General features: G+C 34.1%; 1 protein-coding gene across 1 annotated transcript in view; it reads right to left on the bottom strand.

The window, feature by feature from the left end:
• The window catches only part of KLHL1 (kelch-like family member 1), a gene marked incomplete at its 5' end in the record, with an annotated part of 154,595 nt that overhangs the window by 65,739 nt on the left and 65,446 nt on the right, over nt 1–23,410 (bottom strand). Inside the window, one exon of the mRNA XM_009880207.1 lies at nt 3,683–3,869. Coding sequence (XP_009878509.1) covers nt 3,683–3,869 — 187 coding nt within the window. The remainder of the gene's footprint in view (nt 1–3,682; nt 3,870–23,410) is intronic.

The raw sequence follows: 23,410 nt of genomic DNA, 5'->3' as shown, positions 1-23,410 counted from the left end.
CTTTCCCTATTTCTGCTTTTATTTATAGTATTTACAACAGGTTTTCCATTATTTCTTTCGGTATTTAAAAAGTATGCCTCTCTGAGAATGAAAAATACAAAATTAAGATAGATAAATAAGGTTTAAGTAAAGTATGCTGTGAGAAATGTCTTGCTAGAAACTAAAAAAAAACCCAAAAGCCCAGAAAAAACAAGGACATCTTTGAAGTTCATCAGAGCAAAAGAGTAACTTCATGTTAAATGACATACCTGTGAAACAATCATAAGTAATAAACCACATTTGATAAACTATATTTGTAAAGAAAAAAAGGATTATTAAAAATTATTTAAAACCATTAAAGAAAAGGAAAAATATGCAACATGGGAGTTTCAGGAACAATGACTGGAGACCTCACAATTTCACATTTCAAAAGATTCCTTTTTTAATATATCTGTGGTAATATCAAAAATATAGAAATATCTAAATAATAATTAAAGGACTTTTAATATTGCTTGATACAGATTAATGATGCATCTCACTTATTTACCACCAGAGCAACTTCTGCAATAGGTTTTTATACCTAATGAAAAAATTAATGAAAACCACATATTTAATATCAGTGTTTCAGTAAATCAACTTTTCCCTCTTTTTGTTAATGACCCGTTACATTTTTCATGGAAGATTTTCTTGCTCACGCAATTTTTCATTTGTTTTCCTTTGTATTTACTTAAAGTCTATGATCCAGTAAATAACGAACAATCTAGCATTTTGACAGACTACTCCAAAAGAAATAAAAACCTGTGTTTTCGGACTATGGTTACCCTGACATTTTTGTTTTCTTAGTTTTCTTTTCTCTGCAGATTGTCCTTGTCCCTTATTATTCTACCAACTAGGTAGTGAGACACATTAGAACACATCATGAGAGATCAATCAGTATTTTGCCATCAATATAACACTGCTCCATTTTTTATACCAGTGTCCTCTTGCTGTGCAAATGTATTTTCCTCATCATAATCTTCCATGGCACTCTCTAACATAGACTGTATACATCATGTTCTGTCACATGGTTTTTGTTCTGCATTGGGGATTCCAAGAGAGCGGCAAGAAGTCAGTGTTTTGCTATTCTTGCAAACTGGTGTATGTTAACTTGCGTTTACTCACTTATTTCAGTCTATCATCTTCCTTTATACGTACACCTAGACATCTTTTATATACTTCTAGATTATTAAATCCTATTAATCCAAATTACAGAAGTCAGTGTGAAGATATGAATGGATAAGGTGAATGGAACACTGTCAGAGCATACACCTCTAATCTATTAATATATCTCATTCTATTAATGTGAACATATAGACAGAATCTATTTCCGATATGTGTCTTTCAAATTAAATGAATAAATAAACAAAGGTGTGTGGAAACAGAGATTTAAATGAGGTTTTGCACATTTAGGAAATTAAAATTACAAAATGATCTAACTTTGTTCCTTTTAATTCTATCCAGTTAGTACTATGCTGCATTAACTTTTCACATATTTGGCATAATTCCAGTCACCAGCTGCTGGAGTTTAATTATCACCTCTTTTTTTATGGAAAGGAAAAAAAAAAACTACAGAAGAGATTTCAAAACAAATTTGATTTAACATGCTAGGCTACTTTTTATGTGATGGGCCACATAACCTTCAAATACTTTCATAATACTACCGCTTACCCACTGTTTTATATTCTAGCTAATAAACTGCTAATTTGCTTAGCTCATCTAGTTCTTATATGTTTCATATTTGGTAGCAAACACCAGGAGACATTAAAAATATATCATTGTGAATCACAATCATCCATGTCAGCATTTCAGTGGAGAAAGTTGTGGAATAAAAAAGTTATTAATTATTGAGGAGAGATAATACAGTATCAGCATCATCTCACGGCCGAAATATTGAGGTACGCTTTATGAACTCACAGTGGCTCTTCAGTACATGCCAAGAGCACTCAGATCTCCTGAACTCACATGCAGAAGCAAGCCTTGCTGGTCCTAAAATACAGACAAGGACACAGCAGCATCATGAGAGGGATGAGCTGAACGGATGAAAGTTGAGTTCACACAGCTGCAGATCCCAAGTTATCGGGAATACACATTACATCAGCTGCAACAAAGGCTGCTACTATGTAGATGTTGCTCTGCCATACCAGGCCCCCTCTCAAAGCAGTTTTTATCCGCTATCAATGTATATAAAACCTGGTACTTTTGTTTTCAGTCAGAGTTCATATCAACATAGGGCTGAAATAAACTGCTTCTGCCTGACCTGAATCTGCAAAATAGGCTGTGTGTTGATGCTGCGCCGGTGCTACACTCTGTGCTTCTTCCTAAATATTTCTGTATTTGATTTGCTATGTGAACCAGGAACCAATCTGTACAGTAAGACTGAACAAATACCGCTGCACCTAAATTGGGATTATGGTCATTTCCACTACCTGAATGCTTAAAGTGTTTGTCATAGGAAAGAGAAAATTTGTATTTCAGGTATTTTATGATCCAAAGGCAATGTTCTGTGAAAATCCATGCCAAACATTTAGCTCCACAAACATTTATAAATGTTAAAAGGACAAAAATAATTCACAGCTATAAGAAGAAAAGATGCCTATTGGTTCTTTCCTCCACAATATTCTCAACATTTCTTTCTCACAAGCACAGGTGTCATACATCTTTCTCATTGGTGTAATTTTATGGGAAAAATATGCAATGTCCTTTTGCAGATGATATTGCCACAGCTATTTAGTAAAAAAAATTGAAATAACTACACCTAGAAGCGGAGTTGTGAAATACTGAAGATCTAATTTTATATTATAATTTTTTAAAGTACAGTTTATTTTATATTAGAACTAATCTTTCTGAAGGCATATATTTCAGTCTAAATATAGACATTTAAGTGTAAGATACTGTGGAATTGTTAGTGAATTTCAAGAAGAAATAATAAGAAAAGCCTTTCCGAGTATATAGTCTTATAACACAGCTAGCTTTTAGTTTAAATATTTTATTTCATTCTGTTCAAGAAATCCCTGTATTAGACTTCTCAGCAGAAATAAAACCCACATATTCATAACTCTTACTCCAAACAAATAACAACAAAATAATTTAATAAAATTTCCACTGCTTCCTACTTTTCTTCACAGTAAGATCGGGATAATTTCACCTTCTTTTAGCTGTTGACAAAGTAGCGATCGAGTTTAAGCTAGTTGTCTAGGCTTTTTCTCTAGGTGAGCAATAAATTTCTGCATCAGAAGAATACAAATCATCCATAATATTTCAGACACTTACCTAAGGATGGAATACACTGCATATTAAACTTCCTTTTTTTCATTGATTAGAAAAGGTGCATACATACTTCACTTACTTATAAACAAAACAAAATTTCTAGAAAGCTAAAAGTAAGATAAATTAATGTTACTCCAGATTTTTTGTTAAAATTCTTTTTGGAAATTATAATAATTTTGAACAAAAAAAGAACTAAAAACTCAGTTTCTTTTCTCTAACAGTATTACATTTTTCCTTAAATATCAGTAGATTTTCATTGGACCAAAAGTCTTGGGAGCATTTTTTGACTGACTTAGACACCCCCACACCCATCTTGGAATAGAAAGGTATTTCACTATTTTCTAATAAAGAAAATGCAAAATATAACTTCTATGAAGTAACAAATATCCTCTAATACCTTTGTTGTTATCCATTCCTCCAACAGCATAAAGTGTCCCAACCGTAGATTTTCTAGGTTTAGTTCTTGGACTTTGCATGAGGGTTCTTCTCTCTGGTAAAAGATGGTATTTCATGGCTTCCAGAATAAGCTTCTGGCATTCTAGGTCATCCTTAAAAAGCACGTGGTTTTCTAGGTCAGCCAATATCTGTGAATGACACAATCATGAATCAAAAATGCTCAAAATTCCTAGAAAAGCAATACCATGCAATGAAAGATCACAAAACAGATGTCATAAGTATATCACTTCATTGTAGAATACAGGGGTTTGTAGGGCTATGGGTTTTTTTAGAGGAGGGACAGGAAAATAAGTATTTAGTTGGTTTTTGAAGGACTACGGGCAACTTTTAGATCACTGTTTCACCATCCCTTAAGACTACAGTCTTACTACTCCCTTACTGAAAACACTGAAGAAAATTAAGTATTGTCTTGTAGGCTACAGCCTGACTTATTTTTAGTGGTTTCCAACGTAAGACTGAAAGGATCCAGAAGGCATCTCTTTGCGACCAAGCATCTTGAATGTGCAGTCACATTAACATGACAACATTCTATAGTATTTTATGTAATACTTTCTAGGAAAATACCTTATTCTTAAAACCAAACCAAAACAAACACACACACAAAAAAACCCCCCACCTGACAGCAACAACAAACCCAATAAAAAACAAAACAAATAAAAAAAGCTTTCCTTAAAAGAACTTGTTTGTGCAATTTTGAATCTATTATTTTGCCATCTTATTGCAAAATTAAAGATTAATAATGCAGATAATGTAACTACCGTTACAATGAGCATAAAAACTATAATCATTAGTTACCAAAACAGGTGCTCAGTGCATACAGCTGAAAGAATATTCTATTATCATTCCAAGGAAGGAGGCTACAAGTTGTAAATCTTAAATGTTTGATTCACTTGTCTGTATGTACATATCTACTGCCTCTTGAGATGCTGTAAATCACCCTATAAGTTTTCATCTTGGACCAACCTCATAGCTGACGCAGCTTTGAGAGCGAGGTTGGACTTGAGACCTCCTGAGGTTTACTCCCGCCTGAATGATTCTGTGATCTCGCTGATGTCAGGTCAGAAGAGTGCAATGCTGATGCAGATTTTGTGCCATATCTGACAGATCCACATAGATATCTCTATACCCGAAGGCATCAGAAGTCGATCAAACTCTCACTGTTTATTGTCTCTTAATGCTGATCCCTATATTCTGCTGACTATCAAATTAGAATAGTTTTAATTGCATATGGCAACACATCTGTACAGTCTGGTAGATTTCTAGATCTCATAGAACACCTGTCTGGGAGACCCAGTCATTTTCAGAGAAGTGGCTGAAGGCCAGGAAGCAGAATAATTTAGTTCCCAGAGTCTGTGAGGAGATACATCCCTCACAGATACATACATGCAAACTGCTTTGCAGTTGCCTAAACAGGCAGCTAGATTCCTTTTAAGGACTCTCGACTATTTCATCTGGACTTCAATAGCTGCTGAAGAATGCATGCATCTGTCAGCCTTTTGCAGATAACACATTTTCTGTGACATCTGAAATATCAATAGCTTGTACATGTAGACAACAGACTCTTGCTTCTGATTTTAGATGTCAGTCATGAAAGGAATCTATTCAGGTCCAAAGAAAAGCATTAAACATTGCAGTATCTCAACTGGTGATCCAGAACTCTTATTTTGCAGGCTGATGACCTAACAGACAACAGTCCTGCTTCGTAAAAGAAGCAAAGAAGGTTCATCTAGCCTGACAAAATATGTCTCCAACTGTGGCCATAAGTCAATGCCTATGGAGAAAGCCATAAGACTGTTTTCAAATATATAGTAATTTCCCTTAATATTCCCCCATATCCAACTTTCAGATCAGGGACATTCTGAGGTGGATGTCTTTTCCATTCATTTTGTAATTCTCAGGGACTTATCTTCCATGAATTTCCTTTGAACTCACTTTGAACTTTGTTGCATCTACAATACATTTTCCCAACAAATTTGACCTATAACTATCTGTATAAAACGGTTTACCTCCCTCTGTTTTGAACCTGGCTCCTGCTGCTTCACTTGCTTTCACTCAATTTGTTTCATTTATTTCTTTCATTCAGCACCCCCTAATTCTTCTATTGAAATAGAAAATGAATAATTGAGCCCTACCATACCAAGTTCCTTATAATGTTCTAGACTTCAGTCATGTTCTCTGCTAGTTGACTGTATTCTAGACCGTGGAGTCTTAGCTTTGTTAATAACTGCTTATATGAAAGAAGATTAATATCTTTTATATCCCTTGTTGGCTTTTTCTGAACCTTTCAGTTCTGTTAGATTTTTTTTTTTTTTTGGTGAAGGGTTCAAGTTCATGAACTTCTATGGTGGCATAATTATGTGTTCTGCTTTATTATCTTTTTCTTTCCTAATAACTTGTAACTTTTGATAACTTGTAACTACAGAGCTACAAGCTGATTTTTCCAGAAGTTCATATTTCATAGGCCCAAAATTTCACTCCTGAATGGAAGTGGCCAACCCAAACCTTAGATTTTAAATTTGAAGTCAAGGGTTGGCTTTTTTTTATTTATTTGCTTATTTATTTATTATTATTGTTTGTTCACCACCTGTATTATACATTATAATTGTAGAAATGCAGTTAGGAATTTTCAGTGGGTTAAATGCTACTCACATCTTGTATACTGAAAATTAAAGTATCATCTTGCATATATGCACAAAAGCTATGTGGCAAATTCTTATTTTTATTCAATTAAAGCTAGGTACCTGAACTAGCAAGGATATGAGGTGTTCTCCATGGGCTAATCATGAGCGAGAAAACTTGTAGATATTTTGAGTCACATGGATGTTAAGTGAAGTTCTAGGCAAAAATGGATGCAATCCAGTTTGCATTATTAAAACATTATCTTTTAGTAAGTAAAATTCATAATGTTAAGCTGTCTGTTGTACACTGAAAACCTCTGGCACATTTCAGATGACAGTACATATCATGTTTGTCTCTGCCCATCTTCCTGGATATCTGGTATCCTAAAATATCCATATATTGATAAAATGAAAGAGAAAAACAGGTGGGGAATAAAAAATATTGGAAGACGGAAAGAGAAAGCAGAAGGATATACAGAAATGTGCAAAGAGCCCTTACCACAAAGTAATTTAGCTGAGTTCAGGGAGAAGGAATAAGACTACAAGTGTGATAATTTAGCATAGGAAGCTAGTAATACACACAAAACCCCTAGGTTCATAGCTTGCAGAGGGAACATGTAATACAAAGGAAACCTTGGGATTTATTAGCTTGCACAAGGACCGCATAAATAATAAATTTACAATATCTTAAATGTCATAATCCTAATAGTCATGTATTCTCCTTATCAGGATATGAAAGTAAATGCTATAATTAATATATGCTATATTGCAAATATACAGAAGGCTAAACTAAACATAAAATAGTTATTTTGGTCACTAAACCTATGGACCAAACACAATGGTGTTGTTTTACCACTTAAGACAGAAGAAAGTTAAAAGAATGAAAACGTGAAAGCAATGACAGCTATGTTCCTTGATGATAAAGTTTTCAGAAACTGTCACTCAAGGTGACACAGGTTAATAGCTTTATACAAATGTCTGCAAACAGATTATGCATCAACCACAAATAGTCCCACAATCATGAACGTAAAAATCAATGCATGAAATGAAAAGACAGATAAGATATAAAGGGGATGAAATTGTACGTATCGATATATTTTGGGGACTTCAAGTATCTTTCAGGATCTCTGAAAGAGGCCTCATCCCTGGAGGTGTTCAAGGCCAGGCTGGATGTGGCCTTCGGCAACTTGGTCTAGTGGGAGGTGTCACTGCCTATGGCAGGGGGTTGGAACTAGATGATTTTCAAGGTCCCTTCCAACCTAAACCATTCTATGATTCTATGATTCTATGAATAAGTCTTTGTCAGTGTGTCAAATCTGGATTCATGTATTAAGTGAATGGATGAGTTCTGAAATTTTTCCTCCAAATCAGTAATGAATGGCTCATGTGCCTTCCTTCATTTAGGCACATTAGGTTTTCAAATATTGTCATATCAACTTTCTATGCCTGGTGGGACGAGAACTTTTATCATATTTGCTGGAAAATAAGGCATAGAAATCCCTCCATATATTTTTCTTCCAAAACTATACTTACCATTATTTTCTAATAAAACACCAGTATCTATCATATTCATCTTTGTAAATGTGCATGATTATTGTATTAAGAAACTAATAAAATATCTGAAACAGCAGCAGCAGAATAATGAAGAGCTGACTGGAAAAAACAAGAAAAATATTGAGATTGGCTAATATGAATTCAATCTCAGAGAAACATTACAGAAAAGATTTGATATGAAACCTGCTACTCTTTTAAATTTGTCACAAAATCCCAGTGTGGCATGTCCCTAGCATATATGTATCTTTTAAACTAATTAGTTTCTCCTGATCTATGTACTACAAGGCCATATGCTTATGACCACAGAAATTCAGTAAAAGGGAGACTATATCATATACATAATTGTCTTATATTGAAAGTTTACTCCTCAGAAACATTTGCCTGTGTCTCGATTCCAGATAATTTTAACAAGAAAAAACCTCTTTTGGAAAAGCAAGTTCACTAAACAGGCATGTTTATGGTCACCTTGAACCAATGTATACTTACATCTCTAATATAAGCGCTTTGGGGCTGAAGGCTCAAGAAGCTGGGTGGTCAAGAGTCTTATTAAAATAGTATGAGGCACAAACCAAAAAGAAATAGACATGTGCAGAAAACAGCAGAGACATTTGTATTCCTTGATGGCAGTACTTTTAAAAGGGGTCACTATACATGGTTGAGGTTAATAGCTTGATATAAATGTTTGCAGATAAGTCGCATATGAAATAAAGTATACCTGAAAATATTCTTAAACTTTGATATTGCCTTCTTTTTTCAAAGGAAAATAGCCAGCTCCCAAAGTCTGTTATTTTCAATCAAAATCGCAGCCCCTTAAAATTTTATCAGGATGTGCATTAAAATGTATACCACTCTGACATATTTGTTTAACTGTATTATCATCTAACATATACTGCCTTCACATCTAAACTCATAAATTTAAATATCAATATTCTACTCTCTTCCCTTTTAGCTGCTGATTGTTTTCACATTGACTATAATCGTATTATGCAAAATACAGCATTTTGATATGTTTTTACGTTTAATATTATTAAGTCAGTACAAGTAGAATAATCAGTACAACAGTAGAATAATCAATAGTTGAGCAACAAGAACACTGAATCTATGGTTAGAGTCCAATTTATTTTCAAACGTATTTACCTTTCCTAGTGTGCAGAGGAAAATACAATTCTTAGGAAGGTATTTCAGCTATTATTTTTAATAACTTTCTAAAGAGTGTATCCTTAGAATCTTGACATCCACGATACCAATGGAAGGGTTCAGGAATTTCAGATTATGAAGAAATTAAAAGCAAGTATTTCGTATGTTAGATACGATAAGGATTTGTATGTATGTGTTCTGGTGTAGGTTATTATCAATTAATGTTACTGAATAAGAATATTAAATATGCTAATAAACAGCAGTAATAAGTATATTTCATAATACTAGGTTAATTTATATTTCATATTAAGATTTTTAAAATATCCTTTTGTGATTTTTGTCCCTTTGAAGTTCTCAGTACACTACTCAGTAGATTAAAAATCAAAGATCTGAAGACAGATCATGTTCAGAGTTTAGGCAGGATGACATCTTCTCTTGCAAAATGATTTAACGTACATTGAGGACTTCTGAACAAGTGTACTCTGTAAACAATTAATTTAACAGAACACAGGCACAACAAAGCTGAGAAATCAAATTACCAGTTTCCCCTGCAGAAATTTGAGGTAATATATTAGGTTACCTATACTTTCTAATGCTTAACAGAATTAATGGAATTGATGACAAGATTTTTTTATGGCCACCTTATTATATCAGTAAGGATCAAGTTCCAACAATCATATTTGGTGACTTCCTATCAGACAGCTACTTCTTTATTCTGATGTTCCAATCTGTTCTTAGGCTGTTAAAGCAAATATTTATAACTATGAGATCTTCTGAGTTGCCAGGTGTTCCAAATAAAGAAGTGATAATCAGTGAGCACCGTCCTGTCCCAAAATTCTGAGACTTTGTACACCAACCACAAATAAAGGCTTAACCTCTTTGTCTTTCTGAGTAGAAATTCATCCTAGAAATGGAAAAAAAAAAAAAAACCCTCCCCCCAAAAAAACAAAACTAAATAAAACTTTAAAAGCAGGGAGAAACCTGTGTTTATTTCCCTCAAAAAAAAATAAAAAATTACTCAATGACCAAATCATGAACTACTTGTTTTGTCAATAACAAGGACAAAAATTAGCTAACTAAAAAAGTAACAGTAAAAGAAAAAAATCCTATGGGCTAAAAATTAGTCCTTTTTCTAATTGTGAAGATAGGGGAAAAATAAATTGGAGAAAAATATTAATTCCTCCCTCCTACCCATCTATTTTAGCATGTGGGCTGACTTGTAATAAGCACTGGATTTCTGACTGTCCTAATGGCTAAACCCTGTGAGTGAGGGGAAGAAAAAAGATTGAAATTAAAGCTACTGTTTAGAAACAAAACGTCATATAAAGCTAATTATTTAATGTTCTCTAAGTTCCAATAATCTGCTTCAGGGTTTTTTTCTACTCCATAGTTATCTATCTTTATTACATCAAAATAATCAATATATTTTTATTACATCAGGATGCACTTGATCAGGAAATTCAGTTAATAAGGATGTTTCCCTGGAAACCATATTATGTTCAGCTTGCTATCTGATGGCCATGACATACTTCATTAAGAGGGAGTTGTATCTAACATTAAATGAAGATTTCTGGGGTTTGTAACACATGGAAACTCAGAGCTGTCACTTCTCAGAAGACCTATGTCAGCACTACTTCAGCATAGTTACTTCTACTATAGCTAGAACTTCTCATACTAGCAATATCCTGAGAATTTTTAGTAACTTTGTGTCATCACGCTTCTCATTTTTCCCCAGTTAAAACCTCACCAAGTCCTTTCTCAACTATACTTCTAAATTAATTTTAACACAGTGCTGCAGAGAGCAGGCATGCTTCATCTCAGTGAGGCACATTCAATTTGAGATCATGACTGAAAAGTACTCCAGTACAGCAAAAAGGAAAGTCAAGTCTAATGAGCACAACAGGAGGAGTTTGGTACCCATGAAGTGAATAACAGTGGGCACACCATAGCGCTGTGCTCTTATTGCTGCCTGCCTTGCTGTTACCCTTGGATCCCACCTTCCTTCCTTGAGGAGCAGCTCTGTTTTTGCTGCTCCCTGACAGATCTCCCTAAGCCCTTTTTCACTCCGTTGATTTGCAGCTGTGATCCAGGTGAGAGTATTAGTTATTTGATTAGCTGGTTTGAATGATATTAAGTTAAATTTCACATATTCTACATAAATGATCATCTGAAAGTGTGGCATCTAGGATGAAATTCATACACTACTGCGGAAAAAGAGGGTGTCACTGGTCTGGAAAGGAAACAGTCACCCCCCTCTCTCTGGGACCACACTCTTGGAAGAGATTACAAAACAACGGAAGAGCCAGACAACTGCCTCACCAAAACTGATAGCATCTCATCCTTCTGAAGAGGTACAGAACATGCCGTGGTGATTTAGGTAGAGCTTCCTACCTTGTGAAAAGTCTGGGATGTAACAATATTCATTATTCAGGGTGAACTAAACCTCAAATTCCACCATCTTGGTATGTGCCTCAGATAAAATAATTACTCAAAAGGGAAGATACAGAAACACCATAGGATTCCTACCATTAATAAGGAAGACTTGGATATTTCCTCCAGGACAGGTGTCAGGGCTATAAATCTGAACAAAGTGAGGAAGTGCTCCCTGCATGCCGAAGTAAGATACTAAGCATATGCAAAGCTTTTTTATGTTCTTTTTTTCCAAGTGTTAGTTGCTGCCAAAAGGGACACAGCATCATTCAAAATTATACTTTATGTGGTCTCTGTCTGCCCATGTCTATTTATTTAGAATCTTGAATAGTCCTTAACAACACATAATTATTTTCTACCCTGAATAGTATTAAATTTCATACCCAAAAATATTAATTTTATGGTACGCAGAAAGCAACTTCCAGTTCTCTAAAAATTATCTCACTATCTAGATGCATTCTCCCTCTAAAAATCCTAGAAACTACTGTGCCCTAAGAAACTTAGAAGGCAATATTATGCGGAACACAGGATTAGCCTTATCTTAATAGTATTAATAATCATAACAGAAGAACATGAAGCTTAAAATCCTTTAAATGGACTATGAGAAAATAAAATGTGGATTTTTATGGCACTTTTTTTTTTTTTTAAACAAAGCCCATGAGTCTCTCTCTTGATCCAAAATGTATCTGAAGTCACTTGACAACCTTGAGTCAGAGAAACACATTACCATATGAAACAAAAATCTGAAGAAGGAATGACCTAAAGTCTGCATATTGAATGCTTTTCAAGAGGGATATATGATTAGCCATCGTTGCCCTTTTATGTGTCTTCTTCCATGTACAGATTTGTTATGGCTGGTTATTGTTGATGATCATAGTAATGCAGGTACCAGGAAAGAATAGAGTTCTGAAATGTAAGGTTACGTTTGTTCTTTGTACAGATTAAAATGAAAAGCAAATAAAGGGTTTGTATGAATTCCTGGAAAGTACAAAAATACTGTTTTAAAACTTTCCTTAGAAAAAGTTCTGGGTGCACTTTCAAAGTCTTACCATGCTTATGCTGCTCTAGCTATTAGGAAACACTGTACATCTTTCGACAAAACTCTGATTAGAAGAATTTTTTATCTATCTAAAGGTGGTAGAAAAATAATTAATTATCCCTACGTCACTGTATTATTATACGAATGGAAGTATTTCAGTTATATATATATTGTATATCTATGTCTACAACACAACTGCAAGAAATGCCTGTAAATACTATCATAAGTGCAGATTTCAACTTAATTCATTGTTATTCTGATTAAACCTGTACATACTCATTTTAGGACATATTAGTTGGGCTATTCATGCCCCACCACAAACATGAAGATAAAAAACAGTCCCTCACAAAGTGCTACTTCTTTTTACAAAACCAATCATCTCTGAGCTACTTCTGTTGGATACAAAACCTCTTGTTACAAAGACTAATTGCTTAATAATGATTAAACTTCATATCCTTATTTTTAAACTTTTGAACCTATGAGATAAACAAAATAGTGAGTTAATAAATTTCCTTTTTTTGTTTCATCTTAAGAGTTTGTTGAAATGCTCTATTTTCAAAAAAAAATTATGCAGACTTCCTTGAGAGCATTGAACATAGGTTCTGCAACTGGTAATTGATCAGCAATTTTCATTTACATTTTCCATAGGTAAATTGATCTTGCAGACAGTATGTTTTTCAGGATAACTCTGTAATGATCATAAATAGTGTTGTTATTTCTTTTCCCAAGAATAGTCTGATGTAAAACTTACTTATTTCCAGTTAAAATAGAGTTTATAGGTAGAAACAACAGTATACTGAGCTAATATTATTAATAGCATACAAAATGGATCTGCTTGTGTATGAATATATTTGGTCATGCATCAATTAATTCAGGATTCTGCCTGAATGAAGATATCCATGTCTACTCTGGGATTAAAATTATGGTTGATATGAACAAGATCTTTGATTTAGCCTACAGTTATTGAATATACATCAGCCATCATTAAAAACTTAAATAAAATTGATGGCAGATAATTTAAATGCTAATTTCACTGAGAAGTTTTACATCACGAATAACAGAGTTACACATAAATTGTGATGTTATATTATTATAAATCTTGTTAAAAACTAGCTAGAAGAGAATGAATGCTTCTTTTTATGATCTAGGTAATAGAACACTAACTAACTTTCTTTTCTAAAAGTGATGGAAGTTTTTTGGTTTTGCTTTTTTTTTTTTTTTTTACTAAAAGTTCAATAAAGTTGAAAAATTAAACAGCATACCAAAGACGTTGCCTTTTTTCTGTAAGGCATGATACCCTTTACTCAAATAAATTTGATTTTCTGATGTAGAGTCCTAATTTTTAATCTAGATTAACACATTCCAGATAATTCCCAAACCTCACTATATTAATTTTTATCCTAAATTATTTTATCTACTTAGTGTCACACAGTACAGTAGGAAAATCATACTGAAAATTCTGAAAATGAATATAATATGAACAGAGAAAACTCAGATTAGCACTTACTAATAGAAAGTATGATAAGCACTTACTAATAGAAAGTATGATACAAGTAATTTTGATTTAACCACTTACCAATTAGTCTTCATAAACAGGCAATTTTTAAGAAGCCATATATGTTTTTTTTTTTTTTCAAATTTATGCTGATTATCTATCAGGCACTACAAAGAGATTAAATTTAATTATCTGGCTTCCTGGCATACACCTAAGAATGAAAGTGTACATGTAAGCACTCTTTGTGGGGATCAAAAAGATGCATGAGTAGACTTTCAATGACAAGAGACACAACATCAAAAATTATCAAACTCTGCCTGCCTGGTTTCCCTTGTATGTCAAAATAAAATATGTTATTTTCCATTTTTACTATCTCTTTCATAGACAAACCACACAGGCCTGAAAACTCACACATAATACTCTACACATTACAAAAAAGAAAGAGAATTGTGAATTTTTTTTTCTTCTTCAAGATAAAAAGCATTTTCCATGAAAAAACAGAATTTCAAATTAATATTTTTTGAGTTTTTGACTGATATCTTCAGAATCAAAGTTTTTACAAAACTTTGTTTTTTTTTCTGCAGATAATATATGCCAATTCTTTATAATTTTTCTTACTTTTCCTGTTTCAGTCAAAAATTTACAGACCATTTTCTGACCAGCTTCTCCAATCTTAAGCATCCTTAATACATAGCTTTTGTATGGAAGTGCTTACATGCTTGAAAAAGTGGATAAAAGCATCTCAGAATCAAGAATTCTCCAATACTGTGGGTTAGTTCTAAAATAATCTTCTTCCTTTGTCCAAGGTAAAAAGGAAAGATAAATATGAAATTAATTACAGAAAGCTACTGGGGAATGGAATTAAAACATGGCTTGCCTCTTTCAATCTCACTTTAATTTCACATTAAGTGAATTTCCTGCTTAAAACCTATACTTGAAAAGAACAGATCTAGAATAAGAGAGAATTATGACTCTCTTGACAATGCAAAGTATTCATTTAAATGCTTTCATTAGAACTTTAAATAGTTTCCACTAATAATATTATTAACTACTCTCAAGTAAAATAAGTAAGATATTTCAGTCATCAGTAATATTTTCTAAGGAAAAATACACAACAAATTTTGGTTTTATACATACCAAATTAATTATTCATGAAGAAAAATACTAAAACAACAGGAATGAGAACAGCAGCATATTTGCACTGTTTACGTGAGAAACTGAAAGTATTTTTGGCTATTTATTAAGCATGCATTATTAACACGCTTAAGAATTACATTCAGAGAACAGCAATATAGTAAAAAAAAAGTTAAAATTTGATTAGAATTTAAAATAGTGCTTAGAAAAAGACATGAGTAATGACATATTAATCTGAAAATTGGGCCAGTTTTTTACATAGACCATTCAATTTTGCATAGCAGAAGACACAGCTTCAGGAATCATGTAGTTGTGTATTTACTACAAATATATTTTACCACATCTTTTAACTCTTACTTTCAAATTACTGTATTTTGAAAGGAAAATAAAAATGTATTGCAGTCATAAAATTATTTTCCCCCAGTTTTTGTTCTTTGAGAATATCCTAAGCTATTACCAACAGCGTCATTCTTTATCCAGATCCTGATTTGCAAGTAGATTTTAACTAAAGTAGATTAAAACACTTAAACATTCCCTCACTATCTCCTTTCAGTCTTTTAAAAAATACAAAAGTTGTTATATTTTCTGGCCTCCTAAATGTAGAGATCACAAAGTCACAAATTGATCATGTATGGGGCTGAAGTTTTAAACTCCTTTTCTAAATCTCATTTTATGCAACTGAACCTTAGCAATATTACTTAAAGATATTTTTGTTTTGTTAGAAATTGAATGAATTGAGCTAAATCCAACATAATCATCTGCTTTACTCGATTGATTTGTAATTAGGGACCTTAAATTCAAATTTTTAAAAAAGCTTACACCTAACTTATCTTTTTGAGTTTTTACTTGGATTTAGAACAACTATTTCAATATATTGTCTTAGAAATAAAATAATGAAATATATTTGCAGTTAATAATTTCTCTAATTCTGCATGTCTCATTTTATTTTTTCTATCATGTTCTTTCAGCTCATTGAACATTCTGAATCTGTTTGGAATTTTTTCTTTCTTATTCATGTTTAATTAATTATTACAGTAAACCTGTTTCAGCTCAGAGATGATTTCCAGGCATTTTTCTGTAGTAACACAAATATTCAGTACATGAAATTCAATATTTGTGTTGCTCATGGACTAAATTATTCATAATGTGTGAGTTAGTCAAGCCAGCTGCTCAACCAACTCACAAAGAAAAACAGATTTCTATATTCTCAGAGAAAGGTTATTTTATTCTCAGTAATCAGATGCAGCAGACTTAAGGTTCTTAAAGAAACTCTAGAACAGTTCTTTCTTGAAACACATGGCTAATAATTTTATTGCAAATAATCTACATTAAGATTTACTGCTTAGACATAACAGACTTTCATTAATCTGTCTGTAAGTCTGTGATCTGTGTATGCATGCAGGTGATAATATATTGCAAAGAGATCAACCACATAGCAATAATAGTGAACAGTCTTAGACTGGAATTTTGGAAAGAAATCTAATCATGTTTTCTGCCCAACAATCTAACTCTGTCATCTATTGAGCTGGTATTTTTGGTGATCACAGTCACTGGCAGAGGAAATGTGTTCAGTGGTTAACTGATTCGTAATTCCAACTTTTTCCCCACACATTAAAAATAATTTCATATTCAGAAGAAATTTTAAACTGTCTTTCTGCCCTTCAGATAGAATCCTGAGTCCTCCCTGTCCCTCCCCCACATCAGGGTACAAAAAGAAAACCAAAACAAAAAGAATACAGCATAGTTGAAGTCTGTTTTCCTTAACCTATCATTAGGTTACCAAAATTAATATATTAGATAAGCAAAAAAATCACATACACACACATTCTCTGAGGCTTCATGTTTGATATAAAAATGAAGAAACTGATTTTTTTTTTCCCCACTCTTTTGAATATAAACCAAGTAATGGGACGGGAATATTCATCGGTAGCATCTGTGGTAACTAATTAAACTGTGGTGTTGAAACCAGTTTCACAACATTAATGCTTCCCCAAAGCTTATGATTTAATGAGCCCATTTATTAAAATCTTCAATATTATTTTCTATAAGTGGTCCCTTGTTACCTTTTATCACACTGTTCAAACTTTCATTTTAACTTAATTTGTAAATATGCCCACATTTTGGCATACACACTGACTTATGTTGGACTACTAATACTACTGGGTCTACCTTTGAAACTGGTACTAATTTGATCGATTTACTTGTCACCCTGACGTGTTGCTGATTCAAATGTTTAGGAAAACAGTGATTGTTTTACTGCCGCCCCCCCCCTTTCACCTCTACTGATGTCTTTTCACAATGGTTTTACCAATCTATGTATTTTACATAGAGGCTGTAATAAGGAGGGCAAGATGCAAGCTTTCTACACACTTAATTATACTGATGCAGAGATCTACATTTAAACTTATCATACTAGACTTTCTCTCCAGTAAACAAAGAAAAAAAAAAAAATTTCAAGATTAAATCCCTTTTTAAAATAAACACGTAACTCACGTGTTAGATATTTACTTTCTAGATAGCTGAAGCTAGGTGAGATCAATCTCTGTTCGAGTACCTCATATTTTTTTTTCTCTTAAGGAAAAAAGTAATATCGTAATTCTGTCACTCATGCTTATTTTGCAATAGTGTTAAAATACCACATAAGAAAAAAGAAAAATTCTAGAGGTCAAATTGCATTCATAAGGAAGACAAACAAAAAGATCATATTAAAAAGAAAAGAGAAAATGAAAAAAATACCCCAACACTACAAGCAAAAAAAAAAATAAAATTTTGGGCTATGACAAAATATTCTTATTGTCTGGTCTCCTTTGGTTCAAAGGCAGATGTTTTTATTTGAAGCTGTTCTGAATTAAATTCTTTTTGGTTTTCTTCTGAAAATGATAAATCAAATAGAAGATTAGGTAAAAGCATGACAGATGTCAACAAATGGAACACAAATATTATTCAGTCGATAACAGGTTAATAACCCACTTTTGAAAATTACTGGGGGGTTTATTTTTAACTGTAGTTACCTGTTAACTGTAGTTAACGGTAGTGTATCAAAATTGATGTCTTTTTGCTAAAATTCTTATGAGAGGACAAGTACAAAGAAATGGAATACAAAAGAAGTATTTTTTCCCTAAAAAATGTTTTCCTGTTTCAAATACAATCTTCAGGTCTTAGAAATAGGCAAAAAGGATGAATAAGAACACCTCACATAGAAAGGGGACTGTCTATTTAAAGACCTTTTCCATACAGTATATTTCAAAGATAAATGTTACAAATTTCTATTATGAAGAATTCTTCTAGTATATACATAAATTCTGAAATGTTGATGGCTCAAGTAGAGAAGAAAACTTTTCTGATTAGGTGTTTTTCTATTATGCAGAATCAGTTTAAGGGAGAAAGAAGCATACAGAAAACAGCACTACACTGCAAAAATAGGGAGTTAAAACGCGGAAGGGAAGCCCAACCCACCTCTTAGACTTCTCATTACCTTTTTCCCAAGACCATTCAAGATACCCCATTGCATCAGTACAAGCATTTGCAATCTCATTTTCCTTCCTTCTTTAGTTAAAAGTGACAGATTTCAAATGATGTCAAGAGCAATAAATGTTTCTGCTTTTAAAACCACCTGTTGTTAACAATTGTTGAGAGTAGTGATTGATCTTTGCCTTCACTACTTTCAATGAGTTATGTTTGCATGACCTCTGGAGGCATGATCTCTGGAACACCAACAGCTGGCAGCAAAACTTGCCACGTAGAAAGGCAGTTTAATCTTTTTTAGGGTCAGCTCTCACCCTGTTACTATCCTGATAAGCTAGTTACTCTAAAACTAGCGTAGATACCTCTACGCTAAATTACAGAAATCATTATTGCTCTGGATGATGGGGCAGAGTATACCCTCAGCGAGTTTGCTGATGATGCAAAACTGGGAGGAGTGGCTGACAGTAACTGAAAGGGTTGTACTGCCATCCAGAGGAGATGGCAGATTCTCTCCACAGGCTGGAGAAAGGGGCATACAGGAACCTCATGAAATTCAACAAGGACAAATGTGAAGTCCTACATCTAGGGAGGAACAACCTCAAACACCAGTATATGTTGGGGGCCACCCAGCTGGAAAGCAGCTCCGCAGAAAAAAAAACTGGGGTCCTGGTGGACATTAATTTGAGCAGGAGCAAACTATGTGCCTTTGCCATAAAGAAGGTTAATGGTGTCCTGGGCTGCTGAATTACCAACACAAGAGAGGTGATCTTTCCCCTCTACTAAGCACTGGTGGGACCACACCCGGAGTGCTGAGTTGAGGCTTGGGCCCCACAGTATAAGAGAGATAAGGGAAACAAGGGGGAAGAGAGAGTCCAGCAAAGGGCTGTTTAGATGGTTAAGGGATTGGAACATCTCGCTGCTGTGAGGAAAGGCTGAGAGAGCTGGGACAGTTCAGTGTAGAGAGCTGTCTGGCTCTTGTCATTGATGCCCAGTGACAGGACCAGAGGCAATAGGCACAAACTGATACAAAGAGGTTCCATCTGAACATCAAGAAACACGTTTTTACTGTGAGGGTCACTGAACACTAGCACAGTTTGGGCAGAGATGTTGTGGAGTCTCTGTCCTTGGAGATATTCAAAAGTTGTCTGGACATGGTCCTGAGCAACTGGCTCTGGGTGGCCCTGCTTAAACATAGGGGTTGGACCAGATGACCCCCAGAGGTCCACTCCTACCTCAACCATTCTGTGATTATAAGTAGAAAATAAGTACAGCTTGCATTAAATAGAAGTGTTATACAGGGTAAACTTAGACATCTGGGTTTTACTCAGACAGACAGTCAAGGTTTCAAGGTAAATACGTGTGCAATTTAAGCTGTGCCTTCCAGGGACTATACAGCATGCTGTTCTCCAGGTAGCTACAACATTACTCCTGAGCAGACAAGCTGGATCTACTTCACTGACAGCTTTTAATGCCTTTCTGGTTTGGGGGTATTTCTGGCCCACACTGAAAGGTCTTGCTATCTTGTTTAGATCCCAACAGAACTGTGAAGTCTGCAGAAAGCTTGTTTTTCTCTAATGATAAAGCTTCTCTCTCCAATTTCTTTGTTGCCCTCATTAATCAAAATAGAGCCCATTACCACATGATAAACTCCACAAAATGATTTAAAAATCCAGCAGCACTGGATTTTTGCTATTGTTGCCACTCATGGGCAAAATATATTACTGGAGAGTGAAACAACAATGTCCATTAGATACAGTGCAGTTTGAATCTGATTGTAATTGTTATGTTGCATAGTCATGGATAAAAACAGAGCCAGGAGAGGGCTAAGGGAAACAGGTATCTGAAAAAGAATTCAAAACAAGATTTCTAAAAGTGGTCAGCAACTTGCAGCTCTGTTTAGGAACATCAACTACACTGGTAGACTTCTAAAAGTGCTTAGCACCTATCCATTTTCATTAAAATTGCTATGAACAGCTGGGTGTTAAGCATGCTGGCAAGTCTCAGCCTACCAAGTAGATGCCAAAATGACAGTAGAGATTTGCTGAAAGTGATGCTAATTTTCATTGCTGAGATCCATGTAAGCTATCATGATGCAGTTTATTTGTCTGATTGAAAAGAAAAACAACAAAAAACACAGAGTTTGAACTGGAAAATGACATGGGGTACACCCTTGTTATTTGATCCACTCCCATTGCATTTACTTTTACTAGTTTCATTAAACATACAGGATTTTCATATGTCTGTTATCATATCCTGGCATCCTAATCAGTTAAAATTTATTGAAAGAACTTAAAAATATGTTGTCAAAGAGGATGACTGAATAGCCACACACACATCTCAAGTAATTTCTGCAACAATCTGACAGTCACTAAGACAGAAAAATATAGCAAGGTGTCAAATAATGACTATAAATAATATGACCTTGTAAAAACATAAAAACCAGGCAAAACGTCTTCTCAAAACTGAAGACTTCATTTTATGCTAAAAAAAACCCTGTATTGCACATTTAAGTATGCCCTGAAAATGGTGCTGTTTTGAAGGTCAAGGAAAGATACATTGTTCTTTATATCAACTGTCCATTTCAATTATAACCTCTGGTCATATAATCTAATGTATCAATAAATACATGCTTTCACATGGACACACTCTATATATTCTAATGGGGGCATTTATGAGAATAAATGTTTCACATAGAATGAACTGCATAGAATGAGGAACACAAGTAGAATATTTTTATCAAAACTTTGTTCTGAACATTTGGCAATACAGAATTAACATAAAGAGAGGCAAGGTTTGTATTTTCTATTCATCACTGTCATTCCCCAATAATTTTATGGCCATGTGCAAAAGTGATTTACTTAGTGAAAATCCAGTCTCCACTAAATAAATTTACTCCAACACATTTAGTGGCAAACCATATGCTCAGTATATACAAGACACAATAAAAAGTCAGGTAAGTTGCTTGTATGTAGGATAAAGAAATATTATTATAGCATTATGTTGAAACAACTTTTTATTTGAACAGCATCTCATGACAGCTTCAAAGCATTTACTGATACTTAACTGATATTTACTGGTATTTGCTAAACTGAGAGAAAACCCTATTTGGAAATGAATGTCTCACATAACTGTGTTGAATGGTTATCGTTTTCCCTGTTTACAAGTTTTCACACTGTCACTTGCCTACACAAGAAATGCGAGCCATATTGACAGGACTTTTGGACAATTTCAGAATTAGCTAAAAGACAAAAAAACATCCATTTGGATTGTATCTGCACAGTGCATTGAACTATTACATCTTTCTTCAGCTAAAATATCAGCTGACAAGATACCTCCACAGCCAGAGAAGTTGTTATGAAAAAAAGTTAGCTTTACTGAACGATCTATATAAGAAAAGTAGAGAAATATGAGCATATTCTGCCTGTACTGACTATAATCAACTAATTGCCATTTCAGAGGCAAGTGAAATTTCAGGCCTAAAGTTGTCTTACGTTGATATGCTAATGGAGAAATAAGGAGATCATCCAAGAAGCTTGCCTGAAACAACCTTTTTTACGGACTGGGAAGTTATTAATTCTTAATGTAATTAGTTTGGTTTTATTTGCTTGAATACATAAAAATTACATTAAAAATATTGTCAAACTTTCTCACATTCACAAATTTATATTATTCTGACACAAGTTTACGTTCAAATCAAGTGATTGCTTAATTCACGTGCATAAAACCAAGCATTTAGCACCATTTGAGATGCCACATGGTGTCTAAGAATCCACACAGGGCCAGTAATTATGTCACTGGATTTATGAGGGAACACTTCCAGAAAATCAGCTGGGAGCCAGGCGGCATGATAATCCGTGGCACTTCTCAGATCAACACAAAGGTTTTTTCCTATGTGTTGGGAACTGCACTAGATCTTTATCGCCTACAGTGGGAGGGCAGGAATCTAGCTGATGTGGAGAAGACTACACACATAGGTGAATAAGAAATTGAACCATACCTTCGGTCCTTTCAGATGCAAGTTATAACTGCTGGCATCCAATTCATTTGGAAATAATTGAAAGAATTCACCAAATGTTGCAGAGGATGACTGAATATACACACATACTTCACATTTACCCCAGACCATGAGGTGAAAACCATTCTATAAAAACTAAAACTCTGATCAGGTGTGAATTCATATCATCTGCACTTCTTCAGTGATGCTAGAGGTGGCTAGACGTTATCACTTCATATTATCAATCACACTGCTCTGAAGGAGGAAGTTAGAGATTGATTGACAGACAGTGATACCCTCCATTTTTTGCTAAGCAAAGGATCCTTCAATTGTTTCATCTAGCCCAATATATATTGAAAAGGTCAGAACTCGATGTACCTCAGCCTGATAACTACCATGTTAATTGTTTTTTTAGCAGTACAGAGAAATACCTCTTTGCCAAATGCCAGCTGAGCTGTGGAAGGAATTTACAAGTTTGCCTCACAACGTAAATTATCCAAGCTAGGATTCAAAGGGTTTCTACCTGATTATTATATGCAAATTCTTATACACTTTTAAAATGATGTACAGCCAGAAGTTATGCGAGCATTCTGAGGGGATTTAGAGGCTTAGCATTTCTTACAGGTTCCCTACAACATCTCTGTATAAATAAGAACAGAACCCAGGTGGATCAGTTCACTTTCTCTCCAGTGACTTACAGGGTATTTAAGTACTTCACTTTATAAGAACTGGATTGTTTCTGCCCCCTGGACAAGAAATCCAATTGAGATGCCTATATTAGTTTCACTGGATCTGAGGCACAG

This window comes from Charadrius vociferus, unplaced genomic scaffold, assembly GCF_000708025.1.
Source record: "Charadrius vociferus isolate BGI_N301 unplaced genomic scaffold, ASM70802v2 scaffold182, whole genome shotgun sequence".
Classification (NCBI taxonomy): Eukaryota; Metazoa; Chordata; class Aves; order Charadriiformes; family Charadriidae; genus Charadrius; species Charadrius vociferus.
This window is presented reverse-complemented; position numbering and strand designations above follow the sequence as displayed.